The sequence below is a fragment of the Grus americana genome, chromosome 1, assembly GCF_028858705.1.
Source record: "Grus americana isolate bGruAme1 chromosome 1, bGruAme1.mat, whole genome shotgun sequence".
NCBI classification, from domain to species: Eukaryota; Metazoa; Chordata; class Aves; order Gruiformes; family Gruidae; genus Grus; species Grus americana.
In genome coordinates, this window is record NC_072852.1 from 38374577 (window position 1) to 38389720 (window position 15144).

General features: G+C 43.1%; 1 protein-coding gene across 4 annotated transcripts in view; it reads left to right on the forward strand.

The window, feature by feature from the left end:
- TBC1D30 (TBC1 domain family member 30) overlaps positions 1 to 9418 on the forward strand; it is a 57024-nt gene extending 47606 nt beyond the window's left edge. For 2 of the 4 annotated variants that reach the window (XM_054813323.1, XM_054813325.1), the window contains 5 exons: positions 2848 to 2960; positions 3131 to 3270; positions 4948 to 5154; positions 5362 to 5418; positions 6758 to 9418. In XM_054813323.1, the coding sequence (XP_054669298.1) occupies positions 2848 to 2960; positions 3131 to 3270; positions 4948 to 5154; positions 5362 to 5418; positions 6758 to 7539 (1299 nt within the window). In that variant the 3' untranslated portion in view covers positions 7540 to 9418. The remainder of the gene's footprint in view (positions 1 to 2847; positions 2961 to 3130; positions 3271 to 4947; positions 5155 to 5361; positions 5419 to 6757) is intronic. The other 2 variants (XM_054813324.1, XM_054813326.1) reach the window with 1 other exon arrangement.
- The last annotated feature ends 5726 nt before the right edge of the window (positions 9419 to 15144 follow it).

A 15144-nucleotide genomic window follows, 5' to 3' on the forward strand; every position in this document is an offset into this window, starting at 1 on the left:
AATTAATTTTGTATGCCTAGAAACATTCCAGCCTAGAGGAGATGAGAAGCAAACAGGAAAAGGAGAGGCATCTCTGTGTGTTCACTGTGGTGGAGGGGAATAGGGATTAATCCCTCTGTAGTACCCTAGCATTTTAGGCTATCTCCTGTAGACATTTACCCTGATTTGATGGCATTCACTGTTAACTTTCTACTTGAGTAGCACTTTGTTTTCTTTTGGGTTTGTTTTTGCTTTTGGGTTTTGTTTTGTTTTCTTAGTGGAAGTGAGAAGAGCCTTAAAGCAGTGTGGGGCAGCTCTTGAGAGAACTGTGTTTGAGCTGTCTGCAAAACTGCTTACCCTCTTTTGGAAGCCACAGCCCTTCACCTTCTGTATGGTGTTCTGCTGAGGGTGTAGATGGCTTTGTATTTCTAGGGTAAGGCAAAGGATTGACAAATGCTACTGATTTAAATTGAGAAGAGAGGTTTTTTACTTGTCTCTTTTCTTGCTCCCAGACTCTGTCCCTTATGGCCGTAAATAAGGTAATAAGTTTGCCTGCATCATGCTTTGTATGTGTAGGCTCTTTCCCTCTGGCACAGTTTCACCAGAATTAACCAAGTGGCCCAAGGCTGTGTACAAACTAGGAACAGGATGCTTTGACTCTGAAGCATTGCTGTGAGGGGATCACGGGTGCTGACTGACAATATTTTTTTATTTTTTTATTATTTTATTATTTATTATTTTATTTTTTTATTTCCAGTGGAACTTGTATCAGCATAAAGTTTGTTTGTGGATCTCTTAACCAGGTGACAAACGAGGCCTCCAGTTATAGTCTGATAACAAGTAATTAAGCTGAAAACGTGTATGCTAAACGAAAGAAATCGCACAGGATCTGGAAGAGACAGAGATTGGAGACAGGCAAAAGCTAAAAGCATAATCTAAAACAGTAGGTGCAAGGAGTAAATGGAGGACTTGGAGTTGACTGTTTCACTTAAAGGGTAACAAGCATATGGAACGAGTTACCTGAAAAGGCTGTTGACATAAAGAATAGAAATAAATTCCAGACACACCTCCTTCTCTATGAAGGGAGAGAGTTGAGACATATGGGGAAAAAAACAGGAAAGTGTGGTGGAGATCAAACAAACAGGCAGACACATTGGGCCGGAGGTAGGTCTTTCTCCAGATCATAAAATTCCTTCGTCTGGTAGACTGTCAGGATACGCTGTTCAGGCCCTAGAGAATATTTGTCTTTCACAGTAGCGTTGTAGTTTTGTGGAGTGGCAAAGCTTCAGTTCATGCTCTGGGTTTTTGTAGGCATCTTCCTTGCCTTAGAGTCTGTGCATGGCTTGAAATGTAAAATCATTTTCACGCAGAAGCCTGTTGAGCTGTACTATTGCCCTGTGCCTGATCCAGCCAGGAGCGTCCTGCCTGCTCCTCACAGCTTACATCATTGCCATTAGTGCAACTTTTTTTTTTTTTCTTCTTCTTTTGTCAGGAAAGGTCTAGTACTAAAGTAATGTTTGCAATTTTCCTTAGTGTGTTTAGCACAGACAAGGCATGGTTCAAGAATGGATTATGTAGAAATTGTTCAAAATTTCCTTTAATCTTAATTGAGGCCATTTGCCTTCAGATGAAAATGCCACTGACTTAATAGCACAGGAGAAAAAAAGTGAAGGTTTCCTGTCATACCTAAGGAGAAATGTTTGCATTGCTGTCTCAGAAGACATTGAATTTTCAAGATGGGGAAAAGCTATAATATTTCAGAGAAACTATGAAAAATTATATTTTGGCTATTTTTTTTTTACTTCTGACATTGAGACTCCTAATGAATTGTGTGTCAGTTATTTGAAAGTCCTGAATAGCTGTAAGTGTACAAAAGTAGGAAAAATACAAAAGGTAGGAATGAATCAGCAGTGATACTGCAATGAATATGATGTGTCTTTGTGCCAGGTTGGCCGGTGACATGCATGCTGTTATTGCAAAATGACTTAAAGCAAAAATAATGCTGAAAGCAAATACATTTGCAACTATTTATCTTCTTTAACTCTGAATATTGAAGTAAATAAAATGGATTGGAGTTTTTTATGGCCTTGTTTTACATTCTAGGGACTACATGTTGAGTTTGGAGAGTTGCAGAGAGGTTTTTTTTGTTTACCATAGAACAAATTTCTTGTAAAAAAACCCTAACTGCCACTACCTACCCCCCAAAAAAACCCCACCACAAAATCACCACCCTCAGAAACCCCCCACAAAACAGCAATCAAAACCAGAAACTGAGAGGAGAAAACTTTGCTGGATAATGTTGAGTCCTTCCACTGTGGCTGTAACTTTTGTGTTGAAGTGATTTCCTTTACACAAGCTCTTGGGGCTGCTCAGGTGAAGTAAGGGATCTGTTAACAGTCCACCTCAACTGAGGACCCACTCCTTCCTATCTGTGCTAGTGTCAATACCTCGTTGAATACTTGAGCAGAAATGTAGGTCTTCTGGAAGATTTCCAAAACCTCAATGAGGCATTCATGCAAGTGAAATCATAATTGGAGGAGAAGGATTTCTGGTGAGCTGGCAAGGGGAGGATTGACAATGATTATTAAATAAATATAGGAGCTGAAAAGGACCCTACATCTCATGTTATCAGTTTCCTTTTTTTTTCTCTAACCATGTATTTTTCTAGTGACTCACTCTTTATTTTTCTTACAGGAAATACTGACTGAATCATAAAACTAGACCATTTCCATTTTCTTACAGCACACAAGAATGTACAGCCTTTAATCCTGCAAGACGGTGAAAGTCTGTTCATGGAGAAATCTTTTGTGGGTCTGTTAGTTAAAAAGAAAATTTTAAAAGCTGCATTATTTTTTTTTTTCCCCCTAGACTGTTTATACTATGGCTCAGTTTCCCTTCCCACAACTGGCAGAATTAAGGGAGAAATACACATACAACATTACTCCTTTTCCTGCAGCAGTAAAATCAACTTCACTTTCAGGGTAAGTTTGACGTGCACTGCTTATGGCATAGAGGGTTATTGTTTACCTTAGATAGTGAAAAGGCAGGTGGCGTCCTCCCCTGTATGCTCCTAAAGAAGATAAAGATGTTTGGTAATGATTGTAATTTAAGAATGTCTCTTTCTTATTCCTCTTCTGTTCTTATTTGACAGAAGGCTAGGCAGAACCAGAGACAGTGATGAAGAGAATGACCTAGATGACGAAGACTCAATTGCCAATGCAATTGGCTGTCTCGGACCATTAAGTGGGTTTTTGGCACCAGAGCTCCAAAAATACCAAAAACAGATGAAAGGTAAAAGTGCTTTTGTTCATCTTTGGAAAACATAGTTAAATCTGCATGACCTTGCAGAAATAGTCTGTAGCTTCCTCTGAGAAAGCTGCTATGAAAATTGTATTTTATGTTCACGCAGAGATTACCGCAGGTACCAAATTACTTGCTCTGCGGTCAATGAAGATGTCTTCAAAGTCAAGTTTGAAGGCTGTATGTATACAATAAATGACAATGTGGGTCAAGGATTTAGCTAAAATGGTTAAAAACCCAATCCCATAGTGTTGCCCACCCACAAAAAAAAAAAAAAAAAGCACGTGTGGAAAAAAGTCCACCCTAAATCCATGCTTATTTCCAAGAAAGCTGTTAGGTAGTCAGCATTTTCTGAAGAGTGTACATGTAATAAATAACCTTGACCTTTGTTGGAATATGCATGGCTAATATTGGAACCTATCAGCAGTGAATGAGTTCTGCACATCATTTCACTGCCCTTTTGGCCAAACCTTTAGACTGTTGTCTGGTTTGGGTATATTCACATTTTTGTAATTAAAAAAAAAAATTGGGTATGGCTTAGGGTGTTCTGACAAAATGTCACTATTGTTCATATCTCTCCATGTTGAAATAAAATTTCTGACAGAATTGTATGTTCACCTGTGCAAGCTTTACAAGCAGCACAAAATTCTGATCCATACAAGAAAAGCAGATCATTTGTTAACTTGCAGCAACCTTTATGAAATGGTACTGGATCAACAGTGATTTTATGATATCCTGGGAGAGGCTGTAGTTATTTATTCCCCAACTGACCCCCACGTTCCCCCCAGAAAAACCCCAGACTGATGTAGCAGTTGCTGTTATCTGATTATGCATCATCATTCTTGTTGCTTGCTTTTGCCAAGACGTATAAGCTGCAATTTTCCTCATGATTGCTGTGGTGGTTTATTTTTCCCTTCCTGAGGGACTGTAAGTCCCTACCTGCTGCTTCAAGCTAGCACTTAGAACATCAAACTGCTGTTGCGAACTAAGCCAAAGACAAATAAACATCCCTTGAAAAAGAATTATCCCCTTGACCCTGGAGTGCCAGTTTGGTAGTGTATCAGAAACAGCTGTGAAAATAAACTGCACTGCTGCTGTTGCTCTGCAGCTGTTGATCAGAGATGCTTTCAAGTTGCTGATCCTCAGCTGCTCTGCACCTATCCCTTTTGTTGCTACTAGCAGCTTTCTCCCTGTGGTGCTATAACTATTTCTTGGTGGTGCTTGGTGGTATCACTAGGTCAGTTGTTTTATCTCATTCCTGCTTGACTGTAATGTATTTTATGACTTGCATTGTTAGTCTCCTCTTTGACTAAAGAGGAGTCTAAGAGTGTCTTTCATAATCAGTTTCTGAATTATGTCAGTGATGGCTTGATGTACTTTTGGAAGAACTGTGCTTCTAATTTGCATTGCTATGTTAATTGATTTTTGTACTCTCTAAACTCCAGTCAAACCCTTGCTATTCTTAAGCAGTAGTCCTAGAAATGTAATACTACTTATTATAAGTAGCGCAGCTTTGTTAAATATGCATATTATAATAATTTTTTAATAGAAGACTACAGTTCAATAAGATAATAGGAATCAAACATAGACTTCCCTTGTAGATAATCTGCAGAACTCTTGAGTATGCCAATTTACTCCTCATCTCCACTTTATTCCCACTCTGTGCAGATCAGAATGAAGAACAAAGTCTGGGTTCCAGTAACATTGCAGAATTAAGTCCAGGAGCAATAGACTCTTGCCGAAGCGAGTATCATGCTGCTTTTAACAGCATGATGATGGAGCGTATGACCACCGATATTAATGCACTGAAAAAGCAATATTCCAGGATAAAGAAGAAGCAGCAACAGCAGGTTCACCACGTGTATATCAGAGCAGGTAAATATTAAAACATGTTTCAATTACTGATTTATTACATGCTGACTTCATCATAGGAGACAAGGCAAATAACATTATTTTCCATTTAACCAAATAGGCAAAACAAGAGAGACTGATGGAATATATAACACATTAGTAGTAAAGCGGGTACCACTTCGTACAGACAGATTGTAAATGAGAAGGTGATGTTTTTTCTTCTTTTGTCAGGATCTGAAGATGATGACCCTGGGATTTTTTTAGGTCCCAGGGACCAGCTGAACAATGGTATTTAAAAGTGTCTTTGCTATCTGGGTGCATTGTGTTGATCTCTCTGATTAAAAACTTAAATCTTTGGCATTCTTGGAGTTGACATACTGATGCACTGGAAAAAGTGAAACGAGGAGATGAGTACACTTCAGATCAAGTGGCAGGTAGATTCCTAGCTGGTCCATATTATCCTAACTCCTCTGAGTTCATCTGGGCATGGCAAATTACGCAGCTGACCTGGCTTAGATGTTGCATTGTGGCTGACAGTTTACCTAGCCATAATGATACTGCTGTGAGGATTAACCCGGACCTCAGCCCGTTATTTAGCAATCCATGTTATGGCATCTTTTTTTCCCCAACTGGCAAACTCAGCAACGCAGGGGTTAGCATGAACAGCGCAGCTGAAGGTTTTAGTGGGTGTGCAAGCTGAACGCAGCCCAGCCCACTCATTCCTCTCCACTTAGGTGTCATCTTTCTAAGTCAGCATGGAACCATGCAGATGGGTCACGGTGGAGAATTTTTATTCCTCTTCTGTATTGTCTAATCTGGTCCTAGCAGGAGCATTTGAATACATAGGGCTGCTGCTTTTCACTAACATTATTTGTAAGGAAATGTGATTAGTTGTTTGGGTTTTTTTTTTTTTAATATTGGCAAAGTATTTTCCTTGAACAAAGGCTGTAGACAGCAGGAACAGTGCAAACAGTAAAATGTTGATTCCCAAGGATTGCCACCTCCCAAACACAAACCTTTCTAATCTTACTAATCGTGATGCGGGGCTGGGTTTGTGGTTTAATCAAACTGTCATCTAATTACCTAATTCTGAGTCTACGGTTCTGGTTTAATAAGAGACCCTAATAGAAAAGAGTTGCTGTGGTTTATCCATTAAAAATACTTTGTTTCATTCTCCAGTCACACAAGCCTCATGGAGAGGCTTATTTGACTGACCTCATATAGGGACTGAATTGCCTCTTACGGTTGGAAGAGAAATGGAGGAGAGGGGAAAGATCAGAAGCCAATATTAATGTTAAACTATCAGTTACAGTGCAATTCCAAAAATCGAGAAGCTATTTTTCTTGATTTATTTTCATGGTATTCCTGGCTGAGGACATATCCATAGGTAAGAAGCAGGGAGGGACGGGAGGAAATCTTTATTATGGAAGTTTCAGCTTTGTGTTCAACTCCAAGATGTAAGAGAAATTCAGTGATGATTTTTTTTGTTTGTTTTTTAAATAGAAGTCAGTCCTACAACCGTTCGCTATACCTCAAGAAAGACATCAAATTTGGTGGTGGATCTTTAGAACATTAATTTGTTTTGATCTTTAACAATACAGTGTTTCTTTTAAACACTTTCTTTCAGATAAAGGGCCAGTTACCAGCCTCCTCCCTTCTCAGGTAAACCATCCCCCGGTGATAAACCATCTCCTTTTAGGAAAGAAGATGAAATTGAATAATAGGTCTCTCAGAAATGCTGTTATTCACATCCCAAGTCATGCTACAGGGAAGATGTCTCCCATTCCCCAAGAAGATCTTAAAACAAAACTGAACTCTCCGTGGCGCACTCACATAAGAGTTCATCGAAAGAATATTGCTAGGGCCAAAGGCCAGCTGGGCTACGGGGACACCATAGGACTAATAGATGAGCAGAGCGAGAGCTGTAAAACAAATAGTCCTGGTGCAAAGGAGGAGACTTCCAACCGTTCTGACTTTGGAGAAAGAGAAGGAGGTGGTTTGGATGACAGGACTACTCGAAAAGCTGACCAGCAGTCGTCTGAGCCAGTCTCTACAGGCAGCAGTACAAACATGGCAGTGGTTCAGCTAAAACTGGAAGCGCTGGAACTCACCTCAGATAACAAAACCGATGCTAATACAACATCCCATCAGTCCGGCCAGCCATGTTTATCGGAGTCCTCTAGTCCATCCAGCGACAGTGGAAACCTGGCTAAATCTCCCCAGCCTGGGAACCCAAAGCCACAAGCCTTCAATCCTTTTCCCAGCGTCAAGCCTCTTCGAAAATCAGCTACAGCCAGGAATTTAGGGCTGTACGGCCCCACTGAAAGAACGCCAACAGTACACTTCCCACAAATGAGCAGAAGTTTCAACAAGTCTGCCAGTGGCAACAGCGGGACCAGGAAACGATGATGTAGTACCTGGCACTTTCTATTTCTGACAGCAACAAAAAATTTGTATTGCTTTTTTTTTTAATGTGTGCGTGTGTATGTGTGTCCCAAAGCATTTCTAATCTTTAATTAAGTAATGGGGACAAAAGTGGTTACCAGATGTATAAATATGTGTCTTTGAAATTTGTGCTCCCGTGTTGTTAAGGGATAGATTAGTGAAGATGCGCTCTGGCACCCTATTGTCGATTCTGATGGTTCTGTGGCAAAATAAACATTGATTTGCAGTGTAAAGCATACCGTTTCTTTAAATCTAACTCAGACATAAAATCACCAGCTGCCTTTAACCCCTCAGCCCCCCATGGCTGCCTCCTGTCTCTTTCAAAGCTCGAAGGACAAATCATCTGGTGCAGCAGACATGTATTACAGTCACAAAAACCTGTTACGCAGCTTCCCCATTAGATCTCATCATCATGCTCTGTGAGTAGCTGGAGCAGCCATGACTAAGAGAAGCACAAGCAAACCCTAGCAATCAAAAGTATCACTTTGTGTCTGATATTACCACTTGCCTACTGGGCCATCTGGCTTCAGACATTCTTGAGCAGCATTTTCTGCTTCTCTTCCCACAGCAGTCCTCCTGCTGATACTGTTTTTAATATAAGTGTAATCAGTGAGCATGAGAATAGAGACATAAGTCCATCCACAACACTGGTTTGCTCCTTTTCTGTTACAAATGCACATACATACATTTCTGTTACTGCTGGAGAGTTGGAGCACTGCAAAATTAGGATTTAGGTACAACTATATGTGTAGTTGTATGAATATTATGGCACATATTGGCTTCACTGGATTTAAAAGCTATTATCTAGATTACAGACTTGTAATTAAATCATATTTGCCAGCTTAGCAGTAGGTAAAATATATGAATGTTCCAAAGTAGTTTAGGGTTTTAAATTCTATAAATAAAGTGATTAAATGCTTAGGGTGCCACTTATCATTAAAAGCCAACACATCAGCCACTATGTAAGTGGGATGGACCCACAGGACTGCCGTGGGCTTCCATGGCTTGGGTCTGGTTTGGTGTGAAAGAGCAACACCAAAGCGATAAGCTGCTTATTTACTTCCAAACCCAATCATAAGACAAGTACTTTTTTTTTTTTGAAATATATTCATTAAACAGAGAAACTAAATGTGGATAATTCAACTTCAGGGTTGCAAAATCAAGCACTCAAACTCCAAGAAATTCAGGTTGCTCTTAAAATGTTACAGCTCTGACAAGTTGTATGTATTGACTGTGATTCATTACCTTTTTGCTTCCAAGTTTCCCATGACATGAAAGTGCCAGTATTTTAAACTGGAGTAAAAGCAGTAATGATGAATCAGCCCCGTTGTATGTAATATCTTACTTCCTCTTTGAAAATTCTTTGTTAAATTTGCAAATTAATATATCGCCATCTATTTATTAATGTATCACATGACCTATAGGATGTGATATCAGTTTTACTGTGTACCATAACTTATAAGCTATAGAAAATACCCTGTTTATTGTTGTGGGGACAGTTTTATTTTGTTGTTGTTTTATACAAGTGTATGCCTATAAAATAATGTACACATATGAACACTATAAATATAAACCAGATGTAGATCAGATCTTGCCCCTGCCTTATTTTCAGGTTATAGTAGTATTGTCACTAATGATTATTTATAGCGCTAAGTAAATTTAAAATAATGTAGAATTTAGTCTCATGGACTGTATGAGAATTGTTTCTCCCTTGATTTAGAAGAAATGGACTTCTCAAAATTTTACTGTGAATCATTCTCCCCAATTTTTCTTAGCTTCAGTGTATCGCACAGCTGTATACCGAACCAGTAAAAATAAAAGGATGGTCATTCTGCAAAAGCTACTAAAGTGGTGCAAGTACGTGCATGAATTTTCAACGTGTTGAGATGTGATTAAGCAATGGAAAATTAGCAAGCTTTGCACGGATATTGGTCTGGGGAAAGAAACGCCAATAGAATATTAATTGTAGCAATTCAGATCTAATCAATAATTGACGAGCATGCTCTGAGGGTCTTGTACTCTACTTGGACCATTAGGATTGAGGCGAAGGAACCATGGCAACTCAGTGCATTAGTTTGATGATGTTTGCTGCAGGAAATTTTCTTTAAAGTACTGCTAGATGAGAAAATTGAATGTCATTTTAGCTGTTCAGTACCTCAAAGGATGTTCGCTTTCTACCCAAAATCTGCCTGTTGAACACACAGCAAAAGCAACTTCACTCGGTACTGAGGTGGAACATTAAGATGAGGCCCAGAGAACCAGGAAATTCCAGAGAAGTTTCCAGTTATTTTTCCCTAAAGAATCCCTTCAGCAAAAGAGGTCTGGTGATGCAGCTGTGCTTGGAAGAGTGGCATTGCAGCACCGAGGACGTTGGGAAGCATGATGGTGGGAGTCTCTGCTCCATAAACCTCTGCGTTTTGTTCTCCTTGAGGTCTCCTTGTACTAATCCTTTCTTCCATGCGACTAAATGACCTTTCTGTTTGTTGAGGGTTTTTTTTTAAACTCCTTGAGTCTTTTTTTGAGAAAGTATTTTATTCAGATCAGATTGACTTTTCTTTCCAAGAATGTGTTTCACCATCATCAAATGGAAGCTCTCAAGCAATGGGCATTTGATTCTGTTTTGAGGACACTTACAGTCCTGCAAGTGGAAACAGGTCCAAAACTATTCTGAGATTGTTCAAAATTAGCTACGCTTTGGGGGTAAAAATGGTAGAAATCAGTTTTTCAGAACTTCAAGCAGCAAACAAATGGTTTCATCTGCAACTGCAGCTAGGAAAAGTATAATTCTGTACACTTAACAAAAATCCTACCAGAATCCATTCAAAAGAACATAAGTGATTGCTTGAAAGGCAACAAAAGGTTGTTTCAAGCAAAAATAAAATGGAGTCTTTTACACTGATATTTCCAATTCAGGTAAAAGTTCATGTTCAAAATTCAGGAGAGACTTTAAATCTGTTTCAAACCTCCACAAGATGCATTTTAAGCCATGTGAAATTGTTCATACAGAAATAGGGTGGGTGGTTTCACCACTGTGTAGTTTTCCTTGACCTTCTTGCAATGAGTTATGCGGTCGGTGCCTGTCCGCAGGCAGCAGTCACACCTGGCTGGGTGGCAGGGAGCCAATCTCATCATCTGATACTGGCTCCACTGAAGCATGAAGAGACAAAAAATTCATCCTGGTGGATCCCTGTCCTTGTCAATGCTTTGTTTGCTCCAGGTTTTTTTGCTTTTGACAGAAGATTTGCTCAAGGCAGGGGGTCATCACAGAGCCCTGCAAGTGATTTGAGATGTGAGTTCGTCCCAGACGAGCACCTTCAGCCTGTGTGTTGTCAGCCAGAGGGGACCAGTTGGGTGACTGGTTTCTCAAGCAGCTGGCAACTACCGTGTTTGGACATCTCTGCGTTGGTGACAGCGTCCTCGGAAAGGTGTACCCCTCTGGGAGGGTCGTGTGTGGGAAGGGTGGACCCAGCACACTGCAGGAAAGTGCGCGTGTGAAGAGTGTCTTCTGCACGTCCTTCCCCACTGAAGAGCCTGAAGAGCCTTCAGGGCTTGTACAAGCTGACCGTGGCTGACATAAGGTATTTAACACACTTCGGGACACAGAAGTGGTTTGCAACATAAGACCATGTCAGGCTAGCCGATGCTCAGGCCCAGCCTCCCCCAGTCTGCAGGACACCATTTCGGCTGTACCCCATCCTACAGGCAGCATACAGCACTTACTGGCTCACCACAGGTTTAGAAAGAATCACAAATGTTTCCAAGTCTTTTTTCTGATAAAACTGGAACGGACTACGCTGGCTTACCATGTCAGTGACATGGTAAGCAAGATCGAGTGCACCCTCAGCAAGTTTGCCAACAACACCAAGCTGTGTGGTGTGGTCGACACGCTGGAGGGAAAGGATGCCATCCAGAGGGACCTTGACAGGCTGGAGAGGCGGGCCCGTGTGAGCCGCATGAAGTTTAACAAGGCCAAGTGCAAGGTCCTGCACGTGGGTCAGCACAATCCCAAGCACGACTCTAGGCTGTGTGGGGAATGGATTGAAAGCAGCCCCGAGGAGAAGGACGTGGGGGTATTGATTGATGAGAAGCTCAACATGAGCTGGCAGTGTGCGCTTGCAGCCCAGAAGGCCAACTGTGTCCTGGGCTGCATCAAAAGAGGTGTGACCAGCAGGTCGAGGGAGGTGATCCTGCCCCTCTACTCTGCTCTTGTCAGACCCCACCTGGAGTACCGCGTCCAGCTCTGGGGGCCCCAGTACAGGAGAGACATGGAGCTGTTGGAGCGAGTCCAGAGGAAGGCCACGAAGCTGATCAGAGGGCTGGAGCACCTCTCCTATGAGTTGGGGTTGTTCAGCTTGGAGAAGAGAAGGCTCCGCGGAGATCTAATTACGGCTTACCAGTACCTGAAGGGGCCTACAGGAAAGCTGGAGAGGGACTGTTTATCAGGGAGTGTAGTGACAGGACAAGGGGTAATGGGTTTAAGCTGAAGGAGGGTCGATTTAGATTAGATGTTAAAAAGAAATTCTTGACTGTGAGGGTGGTGAGGCACTGGAACAGGTTGCCCAGAGAGGTTGTGGATGCCCCCTCCCTGGAAGTGTTTAAGGCCAGGTTGGATGGGGCTTTGGGCAACATGGTCTAGTGGAGGGTGTCCCTGCCCATGGCAGGGGGGTTGGAACTAGATGATCTTTGAGGTCCCTTCCAACCCAAACCATTCTATGATTCTATGAAATAAGCAGGCAGGCATGGTGGTGGTGTGGGAGGTGATGCATGTGGATGGAGAGGTTGGGAGGAGGGAAGAAGAAACCCATCCAGGCAAAAGGTGCAAGAAGTTTTGAGGGAAAGCAAACTCCTCAGTGCCTAAGCTTCTTTTTAGGCTGTTTGTTTATAAACAACAAATCAAAGGATCAGATCCATGACGTGCCACTCCCTGCTCATCCTTCGTGTGTTCAAAGTGATCGTGGACTTGCCGGATGCCAGCAAGGAGCCACATCCTGTGATGTTGTTATCCACCCACTTGGTAGCCCAGTGGCTGCTCCCAGCCTGCCTCGGCAGGACGGAGACACCAGCAGAGAGCCTTCCCATGTGGTTCACTGTGGCTCGAGTCACACAGTGAGCTGTCAAAAAGGGAGCGAGCGCTCGAATCCCATCCGGGGTAAAACACATGCTGTCATTGCTGGCACGCCTGACTTTTGGCCTGTGCTCTGGGCCAGCTCTGTGGGGAGAGCGTAGCTATGATGACACTGCCCCAAAACAAGGCTAGTAAGTGTTGCAAACTGGCAGGTATGCCAGGCCATTGCCGGATGGTTGCGGCCGTGCAACCGTGGGCAAAGCTTGGTGTGCTATCTGCAGTTCTGCAATGCGGAACTGGTTTGCCAGCTCAGCCCAAAGGCTTTGGAGGCCTGTGTGTGCTCAGAGCACGGCTTGCACCGGTTTGCAGGGGATCTGGGGGATGGATGCACCACGCACCCCACAGAGCACAGCAGTCCTCTGCATCTGGTTTGGCAGCAGCAGCCCTGCCAGTCTGGTAGAAAGGGCTGCTACAGGCTAGGTTGCTTGCTCTCTCCTTCTCTCAAGGGTGTGTACAGTTTCATTATCACTTGTTGGTTTTCTGATACTTTATAATTGTTGGTGACATGGGGAAATTTTTTGAGCAGTGCCTCATTTTTTGAATACTGGAGCAAGAGAAACAGGGCTGCTTACTACATCATAGCACTCAATAGGTTTTGCAACTGTTCCTTTCTACATTTGACTTGTGCTTTCCCTTTGTGAGCTCCCAACCCTTGCTTGTATTCATTGACTGCGTGTTTGATCGGAATTTTCAAGAGGATAAGGATAGCCACGCTGGTTGGTTTAGCCCAGCATCTTTTCTCTGGCCACTAATGGTTGGAAACACCTAAAAGTCCTGTAGCAACACAGTGCACCCAGAGGCAGCCTTCCCTTGGGGCAGTCATCCAATTTTGTCTGGGTGCACATCACACAGAGGTGAGGTGGATGGCCAGGGCGGTGGCTCAGGCCAGCAGCTCATCCACAGCAAACCAGCAACGTGCTGATCTGGTCAGCTGCATGCACAGCAGGGACCACAAACAGTGGTTCAGTAGCAAAATTTCCTCCTTCAGATGAAAAGAATAATAACAACAGAGACACGGCCAGGAATGAAAGGAATAATAAACACCAGAAAATGTGAGCCTGAAACAGTAGCTGTCGCTGTGATTCCTGCTGCGTGCCGGTTTGTCTCTGTGGGCTCCGCTTGCACTTTGAGTGGCATGGTGGTTCCTCCCCTCCAGGCTGACCGGCCTCTCCTTCCCAGGGAGATGCCACAGGACTGGCCTGGAGGGATCCTCCGAAGGGGCAGGAGGTGGGAACAGGCTGGAAAGCCTCACAAGCCCTCAGAGAGTCAGACACGGCTGAAAACCTGGGTCCAGCGCTTCACGCAGGCCGTGCAGTGATGAAGGCCGCGCAGGCAGTAGTTCCCGACCAGTTTTTCAGCCCTGTTGGGATGCACCCAGTGGTGTTGCTCTGCTCCTGCTGCTCGCTGCCTCTGCTGTGTGCGTGCAACAAGTACCCTGCTTTCCCTTCCTAATGGCTCTGGTGGCTTCTCCAAATGACACACGAGTGCGAACATCACCCCAGAGTCCAGGGCAGGAGCCGGTCAGTGCAGATACACCAGAAGGACACCTGTGGAGGGAAGGGGTTTGGCCAGCAAGAAGGAAACAAGTTTATTCTTAGGAAAAGTAGGTAAGGTTTCCAGCGACCATCCATAGGTATAGGAGTCCAATGTTAAAACTTTGAAATGCCAGTGATTTACAGCTCACCTGCGGTCAGTCACACACGCTCAGGGAGTGGAGAGCTGAGCAAAGCCTTATGAGGTGTGAACTTGTAGTTCCAGGCACCAAAATGGTGTCAGAAATCTTACAATTGTTTCATAACTGGGATTAATAATTGCAGCTTTCCTTACTCTCCTAATGACATCTTTTCATGAAACTGGGTTTCTTTTTTTTTTAATAAATGAAGGCCTATTGCTCTGTTGTATCTGCACAAAAATACAGCTGTAAACCTGATGGTCTTCTGCTCGTTCTCACACTGCCAGTCAGTTGCATTAGACACCATGGCCTTTTCAACTCCACGTTACTGCGTATGATAATTTTTTATACTGTTTCCCCTGCACTAGTAAACTTTTCACCCAGCTGCAACAATACAGCTCACTGTCTGGCCCCCAGCGCTCTTGGAGAAGAGGCCTTTCTCCAGAGGGAACAGAAGGACTATTGTCTGCTTGGCAGAGGGACAGATGACTTGGTGTTGCCTGACACGTTCTCCATCCCCACTAGCCAGCGCTGAGTCACTGGTTTCCATCCAGACTGGAAAGTGTTTTTTCCACTCATGCCTGAGAGACACTTCTTCTGCCACCGTGTGAGAGGCAAGCTGTCCCACACCGCTGCTGAACCTCCGGGCTGGTGTGACAGACAGAGGGTTGGTGTTTCACTGTTGCAGTTTGCGAGACATGATAGCATCTTCCGTAAAAGTGCTAAAATATCTGACTGTGAAGATGCAATATTGCTAACTGCTAGAGGTTAG